A 26,550-nucleotide genomic window follows, 5' to 3' on the forward strand; every position below is an offset into this window, starting at 1 on the left:
ACTAGCTCTGTTCATTATTTTCTTGGATTCAGCAACAACCTCAACTACAGATTAAATTTAGAACCTGTTTTGTATTAAGACTTCAAAATTCAGTAAGACCACCACTTTGTCCAGGGCAAACTGAGCATACAAACAGCCCAGGAAATATCTAAACATTGTATTAAGAACTTCTAGAAAAACACTTGTAAAGCAAATACCCCAAATTGACTATAATTACCTCTTGGTAAGACAGGAAGTGGTTTGGAAAAAGACATGAGAGACATGTTTAAAAACAAAATTAGTGAAGACGTGCCAGAACTGGGCATCCCAGATGAGTCAAAAAGCATTGTTCAATCTGAACTTATACAAAACATGCAAAGCTCACAAACACTCCTCAAGTTTCTGCAGAACAACACTTACTAGAAAAAGGACTTTCTTAACAGTTAAGGAGAAAGAGAGAGAAACAAAAAGATGTTCTGATGCTTGGAATTTGTTAATAACGAACAGAAAAATTGTTTGGAATAAGGAATTCTCAGGAATGAAAAACTTATGTCCAATATTCAAGTCAAAACTTGGAAGAAGCCCCTCAAGGTCTATATATCATGTCAGTATCAAACAGCACTCATCTCTCCACATCTGAGGCTAGGGGCTCTCACAGCCATCCTGTCTGTCTTCCAAGTGCTACAAATAGCCTTTATGAACTGGAGAAGTAGACCTAGAAAATAAGGCCCAAGTCTCCCAGGGGCAAGATAAACAGCTCCCACCATAGGCTTGTTGCTCACGAATGGAAAGTAGAGGTCACAGGCTACTTTCTCTAATTAGCTGGCAAAGCAGGGGGTTCTCTGGAGACAGTAGAACATAAGAGTATATGATTAGTTACATGAACCTATTTATATTTTGAATCATATCACTTATAATTTATTGATATTTTCCATTGTTAATAACAAAGCAGCTGGGCAGGGGTGCCCAGCACTCGGGAGGCAGAGGCAGGCAGATCTCTGTGAGTTTTAGGCCAGCCAGGTCTACAGAGCTACGCAGAGAAACCCTGTCTTGAAAAATCAAAACATAAAACAAAAACAACAACAACAAAACTCAGCAGCTGCGAGAAAAGCACACTATAAAGCTCAATTTGTTGAAAACAAGGTATCAAACCGAATATAAATATTCTAATGTCATTAGCTTGAAATTCATCTTAGGAACACACACTGTAACATCAGCTATCTTGATACAGAATGAATGGTTCCCTATCAGTTAAAATTCTCACATGAGTCCATGAATACAAGTAAAAACAAAGGATTTTGAGAAAGGGAAAAACCAATTTCAGGTCAGAACTTATCTCACTTAAAATAGTCCACAATTTTAATGATTAATAAGTGACTATGGGTATCCTAGATTAAGAACTGCTCTTCTTGGTAATGCTGGACACTGAACCCAGGGTCCTGAATACACACCAGCCCACAGCTTCCTTTCTGGTGGAGACAGGTGATTAGGCATTACCTATTGTGCCAGTTTAGCTTGACTCCTCTTCTTCCCATTGGAAAACCTAAGTGACCTTATAAGGCATTTAAAATCTTAGAGCAATTTAATTGTTAGATGAAGGACCATTACACAATAAAAGTCTGTTGATAACTGCCAAAGAATTAAGTGCAATAATGTAACTTCCCATACTTATGATTGTTCTTAGGCAAAATACTATCATTGGTATTCACATCTCTAATTATGTGAGCAGATCTTTAAAACAATTTTTAAAATTTATTTTGTGTGTACAACTGTTTTGCCTGCATGTGTATCTATGTACCACATGCATGCCTAGTCAGAAGAGGGCATCAGATCCCCTGGGACCAAAGTTATGGATGGTTGTGGCCTACCATGTGGGTATAGGGAAATAAACCCAGTTCCTCTGCAAGGGCAGCACGGACTCTCAACTGCTGAGCCATCTGTCCAGACCCTCAACTGCTGAGCCATCTGTCCAGACCCATGGTTTTCTGGTTTATAAAATCAAACATAGACTCACTATATAAACGAGTATTTCTATATCTCACTATTTTCCCCCAGGGCAATGAGATGTGTTCATACAGACACTTGTATATGGTACTATGGTAGCTTTAATTATAACTCTTGAAAGAATGATGATATTTAATTGGGGCTAGAAAAGCACTGTGATATACAAACACATGCCAAAGCAAACTACTGATATATCCAAAAAGGACGAGGCAAGAAAAATTTTATTTTTGAGTCAAGATCTTGGTATATAACTTTAGGTTGACTGGAACTAGCAATCCTCCTGTCTCAGCCTCCTGCGCATGCCTAGTGGCCTCAGACTCAGACAAGTTGGATCCTCTAGAACTGGAGCTATAGACAGTTGTGAACTTTTATGTGGTTGCTGAGACACGAACCCAGGATTTCTATGAGAACAACTGCTCATCCCTCCAGCCCCATGAGCAAGTTTTTGCAAACTTCTTCACTATGTTTAATCAAGTCCATTTGGATAACCCAAGTTTATTTTGGGATTATATGGTATAAAGGCCATCTTAAAAACATAGTCAAAATTAATCAGGTTAAGCCAAGTGTAGTGGCTTGCACCTATGATCCCAGAACAGCTCAAGGCCAACCTAGGCTAATACGTTCCAGACCAGTCTGGGCTACTGAGTGTGCTTTAAACTAAGTGCTGGTTCAGCAGTTGTGTCTTTAAAAAACAAAATGTTTACAAGAATGGTGAGATTTAAGTAGGGCAACCAAAAATCTATAAACAAACTAACTGCCTTGGGGGTTTATCACAGAGCCAGTCATTCTCTTACTTGGAATGAGAATTCTCCTTAGGAAGGAAATGAGCTGTAAAAAGGATGTTTGCCTCAAAATATTCCCTTCTATATTAATTTATTAAAAATAAGAAGTATATACTAAAGCTTAGAAATATAATTTTAAAAACACAGCCAAGTATATTAACTATGACAATTTTTGGAGAAAATTAGAAAAAGAATGGAGACAGGGATGGTGGCTCACTGTAATCCAAGGAGGACCCAGAGGTTCAAGGTCATGTTCAACTACAGTCACTTAAGAGGTCAGGACAGAGACTTCGTCTCAAGAAAAAAAAAAAAAAAAAAAAAAAAAAAAAAAAGAAAAAAAAAAAAAGAGGCTCTCCTGACCTACATTAAGTGTTCGAAAACAAACAAAACAGACAAAAAAAAAAAAAAAAAAAAAAAGAGAATGGAGAATAAAGATTAAAGGCTGTTTCACCTCAGGGTTTCATCATATCCAACAACCTAGGCATCCAGGTTCTTTAAGGGAGAAACTAACTAAGGACATAATAATCTCTGCTCTTTAAAGAAAAAAAAAATCAACAAACCAATACCTCTTAATTCTAAGCTGTCTCATCACCAGGACTAACACAAAGGTGAGTCTAAAGCCCAAATAACCACCTCTGAAATACTAAATCTCTGTGTTACAGGAGAAATCACTATATTAGAATGGCACTCTTTGGTTATTTTGAGTTCTAAAGAACATTCCTGCACCATTCTAAAATGTGAACTAGGGAATCTAAGTTTCACAGTAAACAACTGAAATTAAGTAAGGCAAACCAACAAAGCTCAATGTTCAGGGCCTTTAGGATATGTAACTCAGGGAGTAAATTAGGTGGTCGAGTGACTGCCATAAGAAGTCTACTCATTAAGGCTTAAGCTGCTGCAAAGCTTGAGTCTGAGAGGCTGGTTCTTCCTACACTCATTACTTTTCAAGTTTTAGTTTTATACAAGAGATTACTCATAAATTTGTACACTGTAATTTACTATTAAGTAAGTAAATGAAAGATCTCTAAAAGGTATGACACCATAAAGATCTACTCTATGGGACAAGAACTATTTTTAAGCATTCAGCTTAATGGAAACTTTGAAAAGGTCACATCTGCCCAAATCAAGTGTGAATTTCAGTAAATCAACTTCACAACTGCATAGCCAGTACTTAGCTTAAAGCACAGAAATTCAGCTCCAGTATTGGGGACATCCCACTCTGCATTCATTGCATTTCAAGTCATCCTTAAAACTCATTAGGCTTACAGCGTTAAGTTCTTAAAAAATAATTGGCTGTTTAAAGACCACTAGATCTGTAACTATTGTACTCTGCTTTGAGGGATTTCTGTCACGGCAGTGAGGACACATTGGATAAAAGATACTTGGACACAGAAAAAAAGCAAAAGGAACTGATTAACGATTAACAAGTACTTTGTAACACTTGAATTAGTCTGAGAATGATATAAAATAAAGGGAGAGACCAGACACACAAAACATTGGGGGGGGGGATAAAGTTTTTCTGTAAGGGCTGATTCCAGGTGTACACTTCCTCCACGAGGTTGATTCTATTAGTAGTTAACTGTATTCTTCCCCACTCATGTCAAAATTAAAAACACTTAAAGTCCTTTGACTTGAAAAGACAGCGAACTATTAATCTACTCTGATTCTGTTTGTCAAATAAGAGATTCGGAAGCCAGAAGAAAGTAACTTGCCAAGATAGAAGCAAAGCTGTTACCCAAGTGCACTGAACCCATCAGTCAGCCTTCTTTGTCCCAGGATCAAACACCACGTATTGTACCCAGGGAGAGAAATCTTGCCTTCATTTTTCAGGCGCCCTTTGGTATTCTTCTTAAGTGTTCAAGTGAGATTCCTGCTAATTAAAGAGTTTTTAGTACTTGAGTTCAAAATTCTTTATTACTCGGGCAAAGGTCTTAACTTACTGGTAAACTTAATGCCCCAAATTTGGTACTTTCAAGAGGCAGACTGAAAGAATGAGCCACAGTGCTTGCTACCATCCATATTTCTTCTCTGTGAGAACACCCCTAACTAGACCTATACTATCCTTCCCTCTTGAGTTCCTATTGTAACCACAGTTCAACCCTGAAAGGGTTAACATTCCCCTTCCTGCTGTTATGCATGTATATACATGACTCCATAACTGGATAAAACAGTAGAATCAGACCTTAGCTTTCAAAGTATTTCTGACTTTCAACTCAGACTCAACAGAATGCTAATACAGAGAGTTGTATACAGGATAAAACAAAAAGGTATAAAGAACAAAGGGTTGTTGAATAGCCTATCATGGATAATCTATGAGAAAAGATAACTGTAGCTTCTTCTTTTTTTATCTTTCCTATGGTTCCATCTATTCTTGGCAAATAATTCCTTATTGAATTATTTTAAAAAGTAATAGACACAGGCGGATCTCTGTGAGTTCGAGGCCAGGCTGGACCGACAGCCTCCAAAACAATACAGAGAAACCCTGTCTCGTAAAAAAACAAAAAACAACAACAAAAAGCAATAGACAAATGTCTGTTAAAAATGGCATAATTAGGATTTTATAGGGAGAGCAAAAATCCTATAATCTTGACCCCAACTACACCTTCCAGTTTTAAGGAAACAAAAATTCTTAGTTTGCAAAGCCAAATAATAATAAGATGACCTCAGAGTAAAGGGACTACAACTGATGTAGGACAACACACCACACCACACAAGGGTAAAGAACAGACTCTCGGCTCTAATTTTAACTTGGCCCTTACTAGTAATGACACACTGAGCAAGCTGTATGAATTCCAGTTGTCTTCCTCATTTATAAATGAGCAGAATATACTGTGTAGGGGCTGCATGAAGACTGAAGGAAGAAACATACACAGTACACACAGCATATGCTCTCCCTCACCCGGTACTGGTCTCTCAAGTCCAAACAGTACTCCTCTCACTTTTCTCACTAGTCTTCATTCCCTTTCTTTATGTCACTCTCAAGCCTATCCTGTCCCTTTCCTCCTTACTTTAAATACTTTTCACCTGTTTTTACTACCTACAGGGAATATGTTTAACTAACCTCACAGACCTCATTTGACTGTCCAATAAAAGCCTTCCCTTGAAAGACAAATAACTTGCAGAAGAACTAAAACAAATGTAATAGATTAAATACTTGAGCAAGGCAATATTCCCGTTTATTTCCCTCATGTATAATCCATAACCCTTCCTCCCATGGACCAACCCTGATAATCACACTCCTGGTCAAAATGAAGTAAAATTCCCTACAGCTAGCTCATCATCCTGACTAAGCTTGATAAATGTATAACGCCCTGTCTCTTAACTCACATACATCCTCAGCATCTTAATTTGGTTCTCATAAATGGATTTGCCAGTGCTGAGCATATAAAAGAACTGCATACACCCTCTCATTCAGAAATCCTGTATCAGGGTCTCAAGACACAACCTAAAAGAACAGGACAAGAGGATGCAGCAGAGTCCTCTATGGAAAACTCTTGATTGACTGGGGCTTTCGCTGGGTCTGTGTTGGAGTGGAGATGGTGCCAGCACAGCAAAGTTGAGGACTCTCCTTCTTTTACCCTGTGGCTCCCGGAGGCTTTAGGCTGTGATGCTTCAGAGCATACAGCTCCATTCCTCAGACAGCCGTTTCTATTCAAGTTCAGAGCTACAACTGAGGAGTTAACATGCTTGTTCAATAAATCCAAACTGTTGGCTAAGCCTCAAGCGCTATGAAAAACAAAGTGGTATTATTCAGTCACCAATCTAAAGAGAGAACTTTGACTCAAAGTATAAATGAAATTGTAATTATATAAATATATTTATAAATATTCATACAATTATATACGTATACATAAGCACTTACACAGACTTAGAAAAAAATGTAAGAACATTAATTCAAAAGGACTCACTGAAAAATAACAGAATTTCTCATGATTTCCTTGAGGAGATACATAACCCATTCTTTAGGGAGGTCCCTCAAAATTCAACCATTAACAACCATATTCTATTATTACATACTAGCAACATACCACATATCTTTAGCTTATCTTTTTAATCCCCTAGTTGCCAATAAAGCAATCTCCAAGTACACAGGAACCCAAAGGTCTTTGAGCAATTACAATGTATGTTCCTCAAGTTCAAGATTCAATCAAAATCTCCACTTGACAAGGTCATTCTATAGAAATGGTGTTATAAGCAGTTTAAAGTTTTGATTTTTCCATCAAATCACTACTGCCCTGCTAGAGCATTCTACCTAAAAGCTCAAGGAAAGAACTGAGCACATAGTGAAGCTGATCAATAGTACCACTCAGACTCAGGTGGCCTCTTCTAAATAATACTGAAAAAAGCTTTCACCAAATACAATTTGAATGTGACTTGTTGGCAAAAAAAGATTCACATTTGGTGGTTACTGGTAATGTCCCTCTTACTAACTGCTGTCTTATGAACAGAGTTTCAAGGTGTTCCTCTCAGAGACTTTCAGTTTTGATTTTTCTAAAATAAAACAGCACGAGGCCTTAAAGTCAATTAGTTACCAGAGCATTTTAGAGATTATTCCAATTGGGGGTAAAAAACGAAATCACTATTTCTAACCAAAAGAACATTGCTAGCAACTCTCAGCTGCAGGTTTTCCCACTCCCTGCCCACCCACCCAACCCTGGTACATACCTAAGTATGCCTTAAGCACATAGGACAACCAATAACCATAGTGGTTACAATTACAAGCCATTGTACTACATGATTATTGAACACCTGCCTTCCTACAGAACACTACAGACTCAGACAATGGAGACAAAGGAACCAATCTGCTGTGCAGGTAAAAACAGCAAGCACCTTCCTAGCCCAGACACAAGATGCTCACTACAGGTTCATCCTAGGACTGGAAAAAGGAATATAACTAACAGAGTATTAATAAAGAAAACTGTCTCGGGCTAGGACATTGAAAGCCCCGCCTGTGCTACACACAATACACTGGGCACTCATTCTGCCAATAACACACATCATGGAAATAACTCTTAACCCTTGATGGAAATTTTAAATAAAATGAGCAATAGTATAAGGGATGCTTTTCCCACACAAACAAAAGATCTCATTAAGAGATCTTCCTACATGAAGAACAAGAAGCATGTTAAGAGAATTTCTTTTCCCTCCAAAATTGGGGGCTTACAAAAAGGGGGGTTGTTTTTAATTCTGATTCTAGTTATTTTAGGTCAAAAGAGTCTAGGGTTAACACCACTAGATCCCAAAGAGGTGCCACACACAAGAGACTACTTATTAGAACACAAATTTCCTGCTGCCAGTACTAGGAGAGATCTTTTATCTTATTACACTTCCATTTGGTCACCACATTTAGTAAGAAAGAAACAAAGTGAGAAAAGGAAGAAAATCACAGAGAGAAAGATAAGCAGGAAAGAGACTAATTACAGGTGACAGAAAGAAATAAAGGCAGGTGACTTGCTTGCTCAGCTCTGGCTCTATAGTCCTATGAGCCAAAATGCATACTTAGTGACATGGTACCTCACAGGAAAAGGGAAAAAGGGGTAAGCTGAGAGAGGTCAGGCCATGGTGTTAATTTCTTTCCTGTACAAAGACAGTCTCTTGAGGACAGAGGCCTGCCTCTTGTAAGGTGATGTCATAGTCCAGATGAGAGAGCTTCCTCCGGGGGAAGTTGGTAAGAAGTTCAAAACGTTCATTTGGATATCCTTTAGACTGGACGTGCTTCACCAAAGCCTATGAGAATCAAAAGTAAGACAAAACTGTTAGCTGGAAATAACACCATGCTGACTAATTTAAAAGAGTACTCTACTTTTATCATATTAGATAAAATAAGCTATTCACATAGTCAGAACTTATAGAAAGCCAAACTTCTTTGGATAAGTAAGATAAATCTATACCCAGTAACTTAGGGCTACTATGTGATACTAAAGGAGTCACTGCTATCTCCCCAATAAATAAACCCAGTTAATATTTGTAAAATACAGCACTGTTTTTTTTCCCTTCAACAGGGAATATGTCCTTTCATTCTATCTATGATCAACCACGACGACAGAACTGTTACAATTTCAATACTTCCTTCTCTACAAATGCTTTCTCATCAGATAAACATGCTCAGTCTTCTCCAGTGATCTTTTTCCACTACCCACTGTCTAGTTTTCTACTCAGTTTTGCAACTAAACTTCTCAAAAGAATGGTCTACAGGCTGGAGAGATGGCTCAATGGTTAAGAGCACTGACTGTTCTTCCAGAGGACACCAGTTCTATTCGAAGCACCCACATGGCAGCTCACAACTGTCTAACTCCAAGACGTGACACCGTCACACAGACATATATGCAGGCAGAACATCAAAGCACATAAAATAAGAATAAACTATATGCATATAAAAATATAATAGTGGTTTACACAGTAGCAACCCTTGTCCCTAGGAAATATACACCATGACCCCTAGTAGATATCTAATGATATATAAACAACTAATAATAAAACAATATATACATATAAATTTTATACATATGCCTACACACATATACACCAGCATTACTTCTATTAAGTTGCAGGACCATTAGTAACTAACAGTCACTCATATCTCCCCAAGAAAGGGTTTCACTACGTATCCCTGGCTGTCCTGGAAGTCACTCTATAGGCCAGGCTGGCCTCAAACTCAGACATTTGTTTGCCTCTGCCTCCCAAGTGCTGAGATTAAAGGTGTGCACCACCACTCCCATTGAAAAAAATTTTAATATAAATTTTAAAAGCTTTTTGAAGTTACTTGGTCAGAAACCCTGTGATAACTATACCATTCATTTGGTAACTAAGATGGCCATTACCTCTCAGGCATTCACAGCCTGGCTATCCTGGATAAAGGGAATGGTTCACATTATAGGTGATGGAGTGTGATGGTAGGAGGTTTCATTGTGCCATTCAGAATAGTATGTAATTTAAAACTTATGAATTGATTCTGGAATTTTCCACTTAACATTGCTATCAGAACTAGAATGGTGGAGGATCTTTGCTTTCTCTTGCCTCTGCCCCATTGTAAACAGTAGCAGTTCAGTAGTCTGGCACCAGTCAGCAACTACTGCTCGTCACAGTCTTCAGCATAAGTATCTTCAGCTGCCTGGTTTCAGTTTCAATAAGTGTCCCCAAAGGTTTGTGTTCTGAGCTTTCATGAGGAAGGCCTGGCTGGCAGAGGTCACCACAGGCAGGCCTCTCAAGGTCCTCTCCACCCTCGGGCTCTGTGCTAGCTCTCTGCTTCCTGACTCACAGCCACATGAACAAGTCTCCAGGTCCCACCTCTAGAGAAAGAGCCTCTGCCAAGCTCTCACTGTCATGCCTACCCTGTTCTGCTTGATCAAATTTCTCAGAAATTTCTTCTGAGCCAGAAAAAAACCTTTCCTCCCTTAAACTGTTTCTGTCAAGTAGTTTGTTGCAGAAATGAGGAAAGTGACTTAGCATAGTGACAGGCCAGGTATAGGTACTTAACCAAAGTGGGGCTGGAGTGGGGGCCACCCATAGGTTAAGTTATGCTAGTCAGACCAATTTCCTTTTCCTTTTCAGAGGTTAGGCTCTTGGAAGCACCATGATAAGCGATGTCATGTGCAAACCAAAGAGCAAACAAAACTTACAGGTAGACAAAGACAGAATGGAATAAAATAGAGAATCAAAAGAAAAAATTCTAGCAGAACACAGAAGAGATACAGAACCATGGTTCTTAACTATTTTGTAGTAACAGTTACTAAGAAACCCAAGATCCCCACTATAGTCTTCACATAAATCCACCACTTCTTTTCCAGAAGTCAGTGTATTCCACACAAACACAGAACTGAAAAGCCTGAGCTAGCCTGTGACTTGCCTAAAAGAATGAGAAGAAAACAAACTAATTAAAAATAAGACAGGCATGCAGCACTTGGGAGGCTAAGCAGAAAGACTGTTTTGAGTTCCAGGCTAGCATGGGCTATAAAGTGAGACCACAGTCTTAATTCCAGCATTTAGGAGGCTGAGGCAGGCAAATCTCTGAGTCCAGGCTAGCCAGGGCTACATAGTGAAGCCCTGTGTCAAAACAAAAACAAAAAACAAGTAAAAAAAAAAAAATCACAACAACCCTCCCAAACTAAGACTCTTGATAGTAAGCTTCGAGTTAGATAACAGATACCCTACATCTATGTCAGAGAGTCCAGCAATACAATATCTACTTGACTTCAATTTTCTATGTTCTCTAGGATAAGGGTACAGAATAGTGGTAGGGTCTGCTTAGTATGCATTAGGTAAGGGGATCCCTAGCACCACAAACAATCAGTTTCTTTGCTTCAATCATATGTTTCAGTGAGATAAACTCACCAGCAGTTTAGCTTGTTCTGGAAGAGTGATCTGCTCTCTTTTTCCATCTGGGTACCTTAGCATCAGCTGTGCTTTTGGTCCTAAGGAAAAGTTAAATACACATGGGTGTTTAATATGGGAGATTTATCTATAAAGCAAGCCATTCAGTACATTCAAGTCTGGTAAGTAAAGCAGGTCTATCCTGTAACCCACCATTTACATCTATCCCCTCCACTATTCCATCTGACTTTTCAGGTGACATCTCCAAGACCTCAGGATCCATGGCTGGCAATCCTTGATGGTTTGTGGCTGTGCCAGGCTCAGTTCTGGCTGGGGGCTCAGTCAGTGGCCTTCTGTTCTCCTCTTTTCTATGCCCCAGATCTTTATGAGGAGACTTTCTGGACTTAGCAAGATTCTCTACCTCCTCTTCTTCATCAGAGCCACAAACCGAAATGAATTCCTCACTGCCAGAAAAAAGTTCGGATTCAGATTCTTCATCTGAGCGGCTATCCTGTTTTGCCTGTGCTGAGTCGAAATGTGTTTCCTGCAAGGAGGCTCTGATGGCAGCTTCCAGCTGGCTGTCTTCACTGGCATCTATGAGGCTCTCCTATGAGGTGCAGTCAAAACACAGGTGGAAAGAATAACAGTTAAACAAAAAACCACTCAAACAGGGTATAAAAAACACGCCAGTCAACATATCACTATGATTTTCTGCCAAAGTAGAATCTGTCTCTTGCACAATGTGAGGTCAAGGACTTAGTATCACAAAGTCAAATTGAAATGGATATTTTAAAGGCAAGATAAAAAGGTTATCATTAACCTGGATATGGTGGCACATACCTATAATGCCAGCATTCATGAAACAGAGATGGGAGATTGCTCAATGTCTAAGGCTAGCCTGTATTACACAGTGAGACCATTTGAAACACAAATAAACAACACAGAAAATCTCAAAGTACTTAGTACACTGGTATTTTAAGCCCAGGCATTTTTGGCATCAAAATGAGCAGTCAAGAAAATAGCTTCTTATTTTTGTTTAGCAAAAGAACTAAAGTTATAAAGCCAACCTACTATTTTTAAAATGATTAAACATCAGATGTCTCCTTTGGTTATCACTAAATACAATGATTCTTAGCATTCAAAACAAGGAAATGACATTATCAAAATATGGCATGGTGGTGTATGCCATGCCAGTCCTCCCAGGATTTAACACTTGGGAGGCGGAGGTAGGAAGATTGCAAGTTTTGTTGTTTTGTTACTGTTTTTTATGAATTATTTATTTTATGTGCTACATAATAAATTTTATTTTATGAGTGAGGGCTACACAGTCTGGAGTTTACAGACAGCTGTGAGCTGCAATATGGGTGCTGAGACTTGAACCCTGATCCTCTGGAAGAGCAGCCAGTGCTCTTAACCACTGAGCCATCTCTCCAGCCCATGCCTATAAGATTGACTTCCAGAATGTGAGATCTTTTCTCGAAAAAAAAAAAGAAAAGAAAAATCCAAAGGGAAAAATTTTGTGGTGTATGTGACTAGGGTAACTAAATTCTTGAAAGTTTAGTAACTATAATGAAAATTTTCACTATGATAACGAGAAATACAATTCCTTTTATTTATTGCAAAAGTGAGTGCATGTGTGCATGTGTGTGTGGCTGTGCAGCCAGTGCATACACATATGAGTCAAAGTACAACTTCCAGGAGTCTGTTCTCTCCTTCCACCATGAGAGTTCTAGAGATTAGATCCAAGTCATCAAGCTTGGTAGAAAGTGCCTTTATCTACCAAGCCATCTAACAGTCAGAGCAATGCAAATTTCTAATCTTTTCTTGTTAAAGTTTTGAACATCAAAGTTTCTTTCTTTCTTTCTTTCTTTTTTTAAATATTTATTTATTATGTATATAGTGTTCTGCAGGTCAGAAGAGGGCACCAGATCTCATTACAGATGGTTGTGAGCCACCATATGGTTGCTGGGAATCGAACTCAGGACCTCTGGAAGAGCAGCGAGTGTTCTTAACCTCTGAGCCATCTCTCCAGCCCGTTTTCTTTCTTTCTTTTTGGTTTTTCAAGACAGGGTTTCTCTGTGTAGTCCCGGCTATCCTAGAACTTGCTATGTAGACCAGGCTAGCCTTTAATCCTAGCACTCGGGAGGCAGAGGCAGGCGGATCTCTGTGAGTTCGAGGACAGCCTGGTCTACAGAGCGAGTTCCAGGACAGCCTCCAAAGCCACAGAGAAACCCTGTCTCGAAAAACCAGAAAAAAAAAAGATATATATATACATATATATATATATATATATATACACACACACACACACACACACACACATACACACACAGTGTTCTGCCTACATGCCAGAAGAGGACACCAGATTGAATTGTAGATGATTGTGAGCCACCATGTGGTTGCTGGGAATTGAACTCAGGACCCCTGGAAGAGCAGTCAGTGCTCTTAACCTCTGAGCCATCTCTCCAGCCCCCACAGATTTCATTTTTAAAAGTCACAAAATATGGAACACCTGAATGGAACTTAGTTATGGATGTATACCATGAACATGCCATGTCCCTACAGGGTCTAGAAGAAGGCATTGAATCCCCTGGAACTGGAGCTACAGGTGGTTATGAGTTGTCTGATTTGGGTGCAGGGAACTAAACTAGGCTTTTCTAGAAGAGAAGTAAGTGCTCTTATCCACAGAGCCATTTCTGCTGCCCCGTATTATGATTATGACTACTATTCTCTTACACACATGCCATCATACACAGGAACATACATGCACACACACCACACAAATACACAAATTTAAAAAAGAAACTATAACCAGACAGAGGAACTTCTAGTGGTGAGACAAGTCTCCAGGAGCCAGAGAAGGAGCATTGAGAGACTCCAACAGTCAGATTAGTGCTGCTGTTGATTTAGTTACAGAAGCTTCTTTCTGCAGTGGACAATGGTAACTGCAAAGACTCATAAGTGGTTAAAATGTGGAAAATAATGCTGACCGTTCAGCCATAAATGGGACTATAGCATTCATAGCAGCCTCTCCAGGGTTAGAGGACATGGTGGAAGAGCAGGCAGTAAGAATGTAAGATGTGAAGGATGGGGTGGAGGGATGTGAAACAGTGTCTTCTGGCATGACAAAATTGAACACCTAAATGCACAGTGGCTGTGATCACCTGTGTAATTCCTGCACAAGGTGGGTTCATCAACTCCCTGCCCTGGAAAGGACTAACAAGGGTACAACCTCTCCCTTAGATAAGCAGTTAATGGTTGCTGGGAACAGGAAGGACATTTTATTTAGGAGTGTAGCCACTGGTAAGGTGCCAGTGCTCCTGATTTCTCACCTATGCTTCTATAAGTAAGCTTGGATCACAAAAATAAATGAATAAAGTGTCAAACTCTGTATACACATATATACATGCATGCATACATATATATCAGCTAACAGCAAGATGTATCTTGCTATTCAAATTAATAAATTTGTTTAATGAGGATACACTCTAAGGTCAATACAAAAGAACAAGAAAACATTGTTGGGAGAAATTAAAAGACGCAGAAATAGGGAGATATATTCCATACTACCAAACCTGAAGATTCAATTACTAGATGTCCACAGAACTAGTGCAATCCAAATTAAAATTCTAGCATGTTTTCTTGTATTAAGTAACAAGCTGGTTCTAAATTTTGTAAAGAAATGTGAAACTCTCAAAACAAACAGAAAAGTTTCACTAATTTAATTTTAATTTGGTACTTATTTTAGATAACTTCAAATAACTATTTTTACCACTATACAATAGACTTCTAAAGATAACATAATTTCATTCTCATTGCCATCAAAACCCAAACAGCAATTATAGCCAAAGTGAGACTGCCTTATCTTTGAAGATCTTATACTTGAAATCAATCATGATATCAACTAGCAAAGATGACTGCATAATAACATACTGCAGATATTAAGTATAAAAATAAACTCTGGGAGAGCCAGAGCATCCCAGGACTTAAAGCTATCTAGCCAGTAATAATGCCAAATAATATCCCAAGTGAAAAAAACCTAATATCCACCACTGTTGCTTCAGTCTGTCATGAGAAGCCCTCCCAGAGACACTCTTAGAAGAAGATGCCTCCACCAGCAACTTGGCCATATCAGTTCTCCATATCTATATTGTTCCTTTCTTTTTTTAGGTATCATTTTTATGTTTTAATTATGAGTATGTGGAGGGGGTTGTACACATGTCTTTTGTGGTGTGTGTGTGGGGTGTAGCTTTGGAAGCTGTCCTGGAACTTGCTCTTGTAGACCAGGCTAGCCTCAAACTCACACAGATCCACCTTTCCCTGCCTCCTGAGTGCTGCGATTAAAGGCGTGCACCATCAGCACCCGGCTTGTATATATATCTTATGATTTCACTGACTAGATGAAATCCTTCTGTAGAAAACTATCAAAAAAATAAGAAGGTATCTAAGAAATACAGCCGGAGACCCTAATTGTCCACTACTTACATTATTATAAGCATCACTTTAATATTAGGCATTTTACACAAGATGCTGACATATAAGTACATCCAGTCACCCATCACTTATACTTACTGATCTGGCACATTTTTTGGGGGGACTGCTAGAAAGTCCATCCAGTTGTCCGTGTTCACCCAGAAACCCTGTTACTTGGTCCAAGAAAGACGATACATCTAATTGGTGCCACTCTACAAGCTTCTGACCTAAAAATTAAAAAATTTAAGACATGTAAACATAAAATCAACAGTTCTTCTAACCACACTCATTAAATAATTGCCATATGTATAGTTAAACTTTGCCACAAATTCATATCCTCATCCTTCACTTGTTGAAGTCACACAGTTTTGTTGTAACCATAGACAAGAGCAATTACAACTCATTGATAGATTCCCACCTATGACAGGAAAATTATCTGCTGGCACTATTTACAGCCATTCAGGAAGAAGAAATTTAAACAAAGCAAAATTTAAATAAAATATAATTAATGATGAAACCAGCTCATCCTTTAGTGCTCTTAGAGTAGTTCAACCAGTATTTAAAATAATCTTAACAATTTAATAATAGAAAACCTAAGGAGACCCTTACAAAGAGATGATTGTATCAGTTTTCCTCTGAAAGAAAAGAACTGCACAAACACAAAATGTCACCCATTACGTTGCCAGAAATAGAGTCTCTAAATATACACACCCAAAGGTGTCTACACAATTATAATGGGAACAAACAACAACAACAAAAAACCTTTGCTTAACTATTGTATTTCTGGAACCAGATCCAATCAAATAGTAATCAACTATTTAGGTATTGAAAAATAAATGATAGAAGCTGTAATTTGATATAACTTACCTGTCCGTGGGTCCAAGATGGAAACATAGGGGAAATCCCCTAATTTATAAAACTGTATGTATCTCTGACCTTCCTCGCTGTCGTGATAAACCTGTTAAGCCAATGATATAAAAAGCCTCTTAAAAAAGGCGGACTGTAATGTTATCTACTAACAGCAATGAAGTTTCCATGTAAGCCTTTGACAAACATGCTAAATTCTCATTCCCATGTGAAAGGGGAAGTAGGATCCAGTATGGGCTTATATCCTACTCACAATCTCTTCTGAAAACTCAGTATGAACATACCAACCTATTCCTCTTCCCTTTCAAGTATCTGTCCATCTATGGGTTTTTTGTTTGCTTTGGTTTATTTTTGAGACAGGGTCTCACCATGTAGCTCTGGCTGTCCTAGAGTTCACTATGTAGACCAGGCTGTCCTTGAACTCACAGAGCTCTACCTGCCTCTTGTCTCCTAAGTGCTGAGATTAAAGGCATGTGCCACTATACCTGACACAGTACAGGTACTTTAATAAATCATAATATATTAAGATTATAAGTTTAAAAACCCAACATTTTATTAGGCAGAGATGTAAAAATATTCAGTCAATATTTGAATAAAATAAAAGGAATTCTGCCATTAAAAAAAAAATCAGCCGGGCGTTGGTGGCACACGCCTTTAATCCCAGCACTTGGGAGGCAGAGGCAGGTGGATCTCTGTGAGTTCGAGGCCAGCCTGGTCTACAGAGTGAGTTCCAGGACAGCCTCCAAAAACAATACAGAGAAACCGTGTCTCGAAAAACCAAAATCACAGAGCCTGGAAGTGATGGTGCATGCCTTTAATCACTGCTCTCTGTAAATTTAAGGCCAGTCTGATCTACAGAGTGAGTTCCAGAACAGCCATACAGTTATACACAGAAACCCTGTCTCAAAAAAACAACCCCCAAACAAACAAACCAATCACAGAGGCCACCAAGATAAGTGTTACAGCAAAAGTCTGACAACCTGAGTTTGATTCCCAGAACCTAATTTCCAAAAGTTGTTCTCAATCCTTCATATCACATACCTATACCCATACAGCACACAATTATATAGTAATAATAATGAAAAAAATTCCCACTGAATTTATCAGACTGTAAAACACAAACAGGTAAATCAATAGCATCAGTAGTAATATATCTTAGAATAAGAAAAATATCAAGTTTAAGTTATTTTCTGTAACTTTTTAACAACTAGAAATTGAAACTGGGCCTGCCTAGGCTGTACTTCCCAGCTACTCAGGTATCTGAGGTCAGAGGGTCAAAAATCCAAAGCCTACTTGGGGTGGTTTCAAATGCTAAAAAGGAGCTGAACCCTAGAGGTGCACACCTTTAATTCCAGCACTCAGGAGGGAGAGGCAAGTGAATCTCTGGGCTTAAGCCAGTGTGGTGAGTTCCAGGGAAGCCCTGTCTTGGGGGAAAAAAAAAAAACTAAAAAGGAGGATGGAGACTAGCTCAATGGTAGAGCATTTGCCTAGCTTGCAGGAGGCCCAGGTTGAATCCCAAGTAGCAAGCCTCTCCTAAAAACCAAAACCCAAACCAAACCAAACAAACAAAACAACAACAAAACCAACCAAATAAAAAGACTAGAACAAAAGGGAAATTAGAAGTAGGCTACCTAGTTTTAACTAGATAATTTACACAAAAAGGTATTACATCTGGGACACTAAAGAATACTAAGCTAAAACACTAGTCAAAGAGTAACAAACTCAAGCTCAAACACAAGTTTAGTGTTTCTCCAATGCTCTAAGATGTGTTCCTCATGGCCATTGGACTAATCCATGCAATAAGCATGAAATACATACCAGATCTTGAGAATTCAACACATACACAGAGCATTAAAATGTTAATGTTATATCATTCATTGATTTAAAGAAGAAATACTATTGTTAATTTCACCTGCTTCCTTTGAACCTTTCAGAGTTTTCTAGAAATACCTAAGCTGCGTGGGCTTCCACGGCTTTTCTTCTCAGTTGTACAGCTGTAGACTGACTGTCAAGATGCTCCTCAAGTGTGAGTATCGCATGGCTTAGTTCTTTTTTTTTCCCCTCCATTACTTCTTCACTGTTGCCCTTACCCTTACTATTTACCGTTAACTTACATCATAAATGAATTCCCTTTTCCCAGTTTGTAGCCCCATTTCTCCTCCACAACATCCTACACTATAAAAATAAAAAATGATAAAATCTTTAATTAACTGTCTTCTCACCTGCCAGAAAATGAAATGTTCCCGGATAATATTCTTCACAGCTTCATTGCTCCACACGTCACGGTTGAGACACTGGCAGGCAAAGTCTTGTACATTCTGAATGTTTATCATCAGCCACTTATTCTGCATCTGGCCACACTCTTTGGCCTATAAGAGTAAAGTTAAATATTTATTAAAAAACAGTTTCTAGCCAGACAATGGTGGTGCACACCTTTAATCCCAGCACTTGAGAGGCAAAGGCAAGAGAATCTCTGTTTTTGAGGTCAGCCTGGTCTTCAGAGTAAATTCCAGGACAGCTGGGGCTACACAGAGAAACCCTGTCTCAAAAAACAAAAAAGTTTCTATGTGGTCACTGGTATATTTCAGCATTCAGGTGCTGTCTTTTCCAAGTAAATACTAAGCATTCTTTTACAAAACTGACATTGATGATTCATCACTTCTTTGTACAGAGAACAGTGTAGTCAATGGATAAACTCACAACTGGTCCAAGTGCACTGTTTTTCCTAGCTCCAGGTTCAGAAACCATCATGAAAGAGAGGGTGAAGAATTTGAAGAGTCAGAAATTGGAGAGAAACCAGATTGCAACATATCTTTTGAACCATATGACAGGACTCAAAAGTCCATAGCAACTCTGAGTGCCCACACAAGGCCTATACAAAATCGAGCCAGTCAACATTCTAGCATGCAGTATGGAGAAAAGGACACGAACCCCCACACCCAACTGAGGAACTACTGACAGATGATGGCTTCTGGGGCAGGGAGGGTAAGAGTGTCATTCCTGGGAAAGTAACTGCTCCAGTGGATGCCCCCTGGACCATCAGTATAAGACAGAGACAGGGGGTACAAAAGTTGGGAGGGAGTACCTGGGTCAGGGATGTGAATCTGGGAGGAGCTAGAGGAATAGGGAATGAATATGATTAAAATATCCTGTAACAAATTCTAATAGGATATGGGTGGTGCACACCTTTAATCCCAGCACTGGGTAGGCAGAGACAGCTGGAGTTCTGAGTTCAGAGCCAGCCTGGTCTACCAGGACAGTTAGGCTAAATAAGGAGACCTTGTCTCTGCTGCCAAAAATGAAAAAATAAATTACCAAATAATTAATGAAAATTAAAAAGAAATATTATCTAGAGGTTAGAGATATGGCTCAGAAGTTAAAAGTACTTCATACTCTTGCACAGAAATGGAGTTTGGTTCCCAGCACCTATCCCCAGTGGCTCACATCTCCAGAGGATCTGATGCCATTTCTGGCCTCTAGGGGCAACTTCATGCATGTGCACACATATACACATAAATAATACATTTTAAAACGACATCTAGAGTTTTTAGTACTTATACATTATTGTTTTGCATATAGATAATCCTTGTGATAGCTGTCAACTTGAGTGGATTAGGAGAAATCAAGACTGGTGAAACTGAACTTTAGGGATCACAGATCTTTAGGACAGTGCTGGGAAGAAATGTCCACTAGAAGCTGGCTAACACCAGACACTGGATGAATGAAAATCGGAGGAAGTTAGTATTACACACCTGCAAATCCCTTCTTCCTCACTGTACACATGTGACCATTGCCATCATCAGACTCCAGCTCTCCAGGGAGCTTAATCTAGGCCTTTCGGCACCAATTAGTACATAAAGCAGACAAAGAATAGAATAATGTTGGCTTTCATTTGGCTGCTGGAACCCTACCTAAAAGAAATGGTGCTGCCCACATTCAGCAACAGTCTTACACTTAGCAAATCCTCTCTGGAAATTCCAAGTTATCTTGAAAATGTGATAGTTTTGTTTTAACTTTTGTTTGTTCTAAAAGATTTATTTATTTTATGTGTTTCAGTGCATGTCTGTATCTCTAGAGACCAGAAGAGGGATCAGAACTACAGTTGCAAGCCACCATGTGTGCTGGGAACTGAAACCAGATCCTCTGCAAGAACAGCACATAATCTTTTTTTTTTTTCATTTTTTATTTTAATTTTAAATAGCTTGTTTTACATGTCAATCCCAGTTCCCTCTCCCTCTCCTCTTCCCGCACTCCCCTTCCCCCCCTCCCTCCCACCTTATTGCCAAATCCTTCCACATAGGGGATATCTAGAGTCTGTCATTTTACTCTTGGTAGGGTCAAGGCACTCCCCTAAGAGTCCAGGCTGAGAGAGCATCTCTCTTTGTGCTATAGGCACATGAAGACAGTTTGTATACCAGGGATAGACACTGATCCACAGCTCAGGGCCCCATAGGTTGCCCAGGCCTTCTCGCTGACACTCACATTTGGGGGGTCCAGATCAACAGCACATAATCTTAAGCACTACGCCATCTATCTCTCCAGCTCCTATGCTGTTTTCTCAATGATAGTCATTCTCATGGTGGTAAGAAGGGAACATAATTTCCCTTGCTATGCTTAAAAGTTAGCAGACAAGTAAACCTGTACTAGCAATTTTTCCTTCAGGTTTAGGGAAGATAAAGCTAGGAAGAACTGGGGGGGAGGGTATAGGATATATTCTGTGATTCAGACATATTTCCAGTATCTCCAGTATATGTCTGAAACCACAAATAACAACAAATATACACAAATTTAATGTATTGTCCACTCTAACTAAGCACTGCCACACTGAGACCAAACTTTTACAACATCAGATATGACAGCAAAACTAGTACAAAATATTTTTCTTCTTCATAATTTCACAGATAATTCATTCTTACTATAGACCAGGAAGTATCACCGTTTTACTTAAAGGAAACACTTTATAGTTTGCTTGTGATGTACAATTAAGGAAAATGAGTTATTTAAATACAAGCATTAAGAAACTACAAACTGAGTTGGAAATGGTGGCGCACACCTTTAATCTCAGAGGCTGGTGGATCTCTGTGAGTTCCAGGCCATGCTGGTCTACATGGTGAGTTCCAGAACAGCCAGAGCTGTACAGTGAGACCCTGTCTCAAAACCAAAACACGAAATAAATAAAATGAAGACATTGCAAGTTGATCAACATTTTTGTTTTTATTTTACCAAGACAGGGTTTCTCTGTATTGTTTTGGAGACTGTCTTGGAACTCACTCTGTAGACCAGGCTGGCCTTGAACTCAGAGATCTGCCTGCCTCTGCCTCCCTAGTGCTAGGTGTGGACCACCCTCTCCCTCACACCCCCAACTCCCCGCAAGGTGGTCAACTAATATTATCCCACATCAGTTAACTAAATGCTAAATAGGTACATAATAGATAACACACACACACACACATTTTATATATATATATATTGTACCAAGTGGATGGCAAGATTTCATCATGCTACTTAGAACAGTACATAACTTAAAACATATCAACTTTTATTTCTGGAACTTTCCATTTAATGTTTTTCAATTTCATGTAAATTAAGCCTAAGTGAAACTGTAGATAAGGGGACAACTATAATATAGGGAAAAGATAAATACAAGGAATTCATAAATGGTTAATAAACATAACACCACATACCCAGCAGTAGAAAAAGATACTAAGTTTTTAAAAAGAAGCTTTCAAAGTGGTAAAGATTCTACAGTGATGCCACACAAGGCTAATCCATAAAATAATCTCATACACTGTTGTTAAATATATTCTTCATTTACTGCCAATTAAATATAAGTCAGTGTAACCCTCAAGTATATTATACAGAAGTAGATAACAATTCTCTATATACTGGATAAAAATAAAATAAAAAAAATAAAAGGCATGGTGATGATGGGGGATATCCTTCTGTATATATGTTTCTCTTATTGATTGATGAATAAAACACTGATTGGCCAGTAGCCAGGCAGAAAGCATAGGCAGGGCAACCAGACCAGGAGAATGCTGGGGAGAGGAGGGAGAAGCTGCCAGGGAGACACCATGTAGCAGCCAAAAGGAGTAACATGCTGGAGCATTACAGGTAAGCCACAGCCTCATGGCAATACACAGTTTAACAGAAATGGGTTAATAATTAAGAGAGAGCTAGCCAATAAGAAGCCTGAGCCACTGACCAAATAGTTTCTAATCATTATAAGTCTCTATGTGTTTATTTGGGACTAAATGGCTGTAGGACCAAGTGGAACAGAACCTCTGTCTACATCATGGTGGCATACAGAGGAGGCAAAGGTAGACTTGCCTCTGTGATTCTGAAGTCAGCATTGTCCATATAATATGCCCATGCCACATGATCAGACCCTGTCTCCAAAAAAGGAAAACAAAAAAAAAAAAGACACTAAAATTGTAAACCATTTCATACAGAATCTCCAACAACTTACTGTTTCAAAGCTGCCTTTGTGCATCAAGTCGATTGGGGGCCGGAACAGATCTGCAAGGGTTGTTAGTTTCTTGTCTATTGCTCCTCCATTTCTTAATTCCTGTTCTTGCCTAACTGAAATACAGACAGATAGAAAAATTTTAATTATCCCTAAAATGAAAATAAATTAAATAATAAACAAAAGGTCTTATATTGAATGAAAAAATGAACAATATGCTTAACTTCAAATACAAAATGCTAATGACTAAAAAAAAATTACAAAGGGGGCAAAAAACATTTTAGGATCTGGTGGTTATTCTCTAGCCAAGAATAAAAATAGAAAATTAAATTAGCTGCAAATAGTCATGCTGCGCCAGGCCTGATGGTGCAGACTTACAATCAAAACTACTTAGAAGGCTAACACAAGAAGATGAAGGTTCATGCAGATGTGGTGGCACACACCTTTAATCCCAGCACCCAGGAACAGAGACAGGCAGATCTCTGTGAGTTCAAGGCCAGGCTGATCTACAGAGTGAGTTCCTGGACAGCCAAGGCTACACAGAAAAAACCCTGTCCCAAAAAACAAAAACAAAAAAGAAGATGAAGGTTCAAGGCCAACCTGAGCCACAGAATGAGCTACTCCAATCTGGACAATTTAGTGTCCAGCTAGGATCTACCTCAGAACCTATCAAATATATACAGGACCCTCGTTTAGTCCCCAGCATCATTAAAAGAAACAAAACAAAAATGAATTCACCTTGAGAAGAGAATACACCTGGGGAGTAGAATGCTTGCTTGCTTAGAATATTCAAGGCCCTGTTTTGCATATTCATACGCAACACAGAAGAAAGCTTTCAGAATCATTCCTCTAGCATTGGAAGTGATCCTAGCCCATCTATTGCAGTTAGCTCCCAGTCTTTAGACTCCTGCAGTAGAGGTTATGGACACTGCTGTCTCCATCTACTAGAAGAGCACAGATTTCTCTGGTAACTTAAGTCTTCTCTTTCAACTTTTTCCAAAGTTACAGGACCTATTTGTGCCTTGAAGGGGCACAGATAAGTAAGTTACAAAACTAGACACAGACCAAGCAGCATTTTTCAAGTATTATCTAAAAATAACTGTCCTAAGCCAGCTGCCAAACCTGATGGCTGGAGTTCAATCCCCACAGCCCATATAGTAGGAGAGAATCAACTCCAATAAGCTGTCCTCTTGTTAGAGGATACACATACATCATGGCTTATAGATCACCCCCAACAAATAAACAAGTAAAAATTGTCCTTTCTTTAGAATCTTTAAAAGTATGAGGTCAACAAACTTCTGAGCTGTGCCACAGAAAGGTATGAACTGTGCTGACTAGTTTTATGTCAACTTGACAAGTTGAAGAGGAAGGAGACTCAATTAAATAAATGACTCCATTAACACTAGGCTGGTTACAGGCAAGCCTATATAGGGCAGTGATTCTCAACGTTCCTAATGCTACGAACTTTAAATACAGTCCCTCATGTTATGGTGACCCCAAATCATAAAAGTATTTTCATCACTACTTCATAATTGCATTTGCTATTGTTATGAATTGTAATGCAAATATCTGATATGCAGGCTATCTGATATGTAACCCTGGTGAAAGGATCATTTTACTCCCCCCTCACCCCAAATCAGTTGTGACCCACATGTTGAGAAACACTGCTTGCTTTAGGGCATTTTCTTAGTTAATAATTGATGGGGGAGGGTTCAACCCATTGTGGGTGATGCCTTCCATGGGCTGGTGGTGTGGGTTCTATAAGAAAGCAGGCTGAACAAGCCACGAGGAACAAGCCAGTAAGCAGCACTCCTCCATGGTCTCTGCATCAGCTCCTGTCTCCAGGTTCCTACCCTTTTGAGTCCTTGTCCTTACTTCCTTCAATCATGGACTATGATGATGGGGGAAGTCCTGTGTATATGTCAATAAAGCACTGTTGGCCAATAGACAACCAAGATAGGTGGGACTAGGAATCCAGGAGGACTCTGGGTAGGAGAAACACAGAGAGTCAAGATGTAACACCATGGGGTAGGAAGCCCGGAACTATTCTCCGGTAAGAGAAATGCTTAGATTAACAATTATGGGGTAATTACTTAAGTCAGAGCTAGCCAGTAAGAAACAAGCAAGGCCAACAGCTTCATAATTAATATAGCCTCCTGTGTGTTTATTTGGGACTGATGCAGCTCTGGAACCAGGCTGGCGGGAAGGCTTCCCTTTACACTATGACATGAAAAAAGAGCCAAATGAAACCCTTCCTTCGCAAGTTGCTTTTGGCCATGGTGTTTCCTCATAGCAATAGTAACCCTAACACAGTGTGTGTATATATGTGTGTATCAAGGTACACATGTGGAATCAGGGACAACACGCAGGAGTCAGTTTCCCTCTTTTCACCACGAGGGCCCTGGGGATCACATTCAGGCTTCATAGCCAGTATCTTTACCCAAAATCTTGATGTCACTATACTTTCACTTTTTAAACATAGTGTGCACCCTCTATGTAATTAGGATTAATACTAATCACCTTTTTCTTTTTAACAGAAAAGAAATGAAAGAGGGAGTTGACAGACTAGTTCACAAATACCTACTAGTTTCAGTTTGAAAATCTCGGAAACCATCAAATATCGAACGTGCAGGCCTTCGTCTTTTAGGGGCTGTAGAAGAAAAACAGAACTGGTTATAAAAAAAACAAAAACATTAATTTTGAAAACTCTAAAGAAACTTCTTATATAAGCATTTCTTATTTTGTTTTCTTTTATGTGTACACATATTCTCTCTACAATGTAAATTTGTGCACCTTGTACCCAGAAGAGAGTATCAAATGCCCACAATCTGGAGTTATAGACATCAGCCACTATGTGACATGGGTGCTGGGAATTGAACCTATGTCCTTTCAAAAAGTAGTCAGTGCTCTTAACCACTGAGCCATCTCTCCAGCCCCATATGTATTTTAAAATGCTCATATTCTTAATAGTGCCTTCTCTCAGGGAGAAAAAAAATTAAAGAAGTGGGAGGGGTGGTGGAGCATGCCTTTAATCCCAGCACTCAGGAGGCAGAGGCAGGCAGATCTGTGAGTTCAAGGCCAGCCTGGTCTACAGAGCAAGTACCAGGATAGGTTCCAAAGCTACACAGAGAAACCCTGTATCAAAAAACCAAAAGGTAAAGAGAAGAGATGGAGAGATGGCTTAGAACACTGGTTGCTCTTCCAAAGGACTGCACTCAATTCCCAGCACCCACACAGCAGCTTATAATTGTCTTGTGACTCCAGTTTCAGGGAATCTGACATCCTCACACAGGCATACATGAAAGCAAGAATGCCAATGCACACAAAAATTAAAATAAAGCAGGGCAGTGGTGGTGCATGCCTTTAATCCCAGCACTTGGGAGGCAGGCCAGCCTGGTCTACAAGGGGAGTTCAGGGACACCTGGAACTGTTACACAAAGAAACCTGTCTCGAAAAACCAAAACAAATAAGTAAATAAATAATAAAAATGGATTACTAAATTCCAAGACACCAGAACTACACAGAAAAACCCTGTCTTGAAAGACAAAAAAACACTTGGAAAAATAAAAAGTGAAGATACTTACACACACACACACACACACACACACACACACACACACACACACACACACACACACACTTTGAAATCAAGACCCTGTGTAGTAGCAG

General features: G+C 39.2%; 1 protein-coding gene across 1 annotated transcript in view; it reads right to left on the minus strand.

The window, feature by feature from the left end:
• Positions 1-874: 874 nt before the first annotated feature.
• Positions 875-26,550, minus strand: part of Ubxn7 (UBX domain protein 7) — a 59,328-nt gene continuing 33,652 nt past the window's right edge. The window contains exons 4-11 of the mRNA XM_040750928.1: positions 25,466-25,531; positions 22,885-22,997; positions 18,638-18,784; positions 16,416-16,506; positions 15,648-15,775; positions 11,289-11,682; positions 11,097-11,176; positions 875-8,492 (exon numbers count right to left, since the gene is read on the minus strand). Of these exons, the coding sequence (XP_040606862.1) occupies positions 8,331-8,492; positions 11,097-11,176; positions 11,289-11,682; positions 15,648-15,775; positions 16,416-16,506; positions 18,638-18,784; positions 22,885-22,997; positions 25,466-25,531 (1,181 nt within the window). The 3' untranslated portion in view covers positions 875-8,330. The remainder of the gene's footprint in view (positions 8,493-11,096; positions 11,177-11,288; positions 11,683-15,647; positions 15,776-16,415; positions 16,507-18,637; positions 18,785-22,884; positions 22,998-25,465; positions 25,532-26,550) is intronic.

Source organism: Mesocricetus auratus, unplaced genomic scaffold (genome assembly GCF_017639785.1).
Source record: "Mesocricetus auratus isolate SY011 unplaced genomic scaffold, BCM_Maur_2.0 Super-Scaffold_100008, whole genome shotgun sequence".
Classification (NCBI taxonomy): Eukaryota; Metazoa; Chordata; class Mammalia; order Rodentia; family Cricetidae; genus Mesocricetus; species Mesocricetus auratus.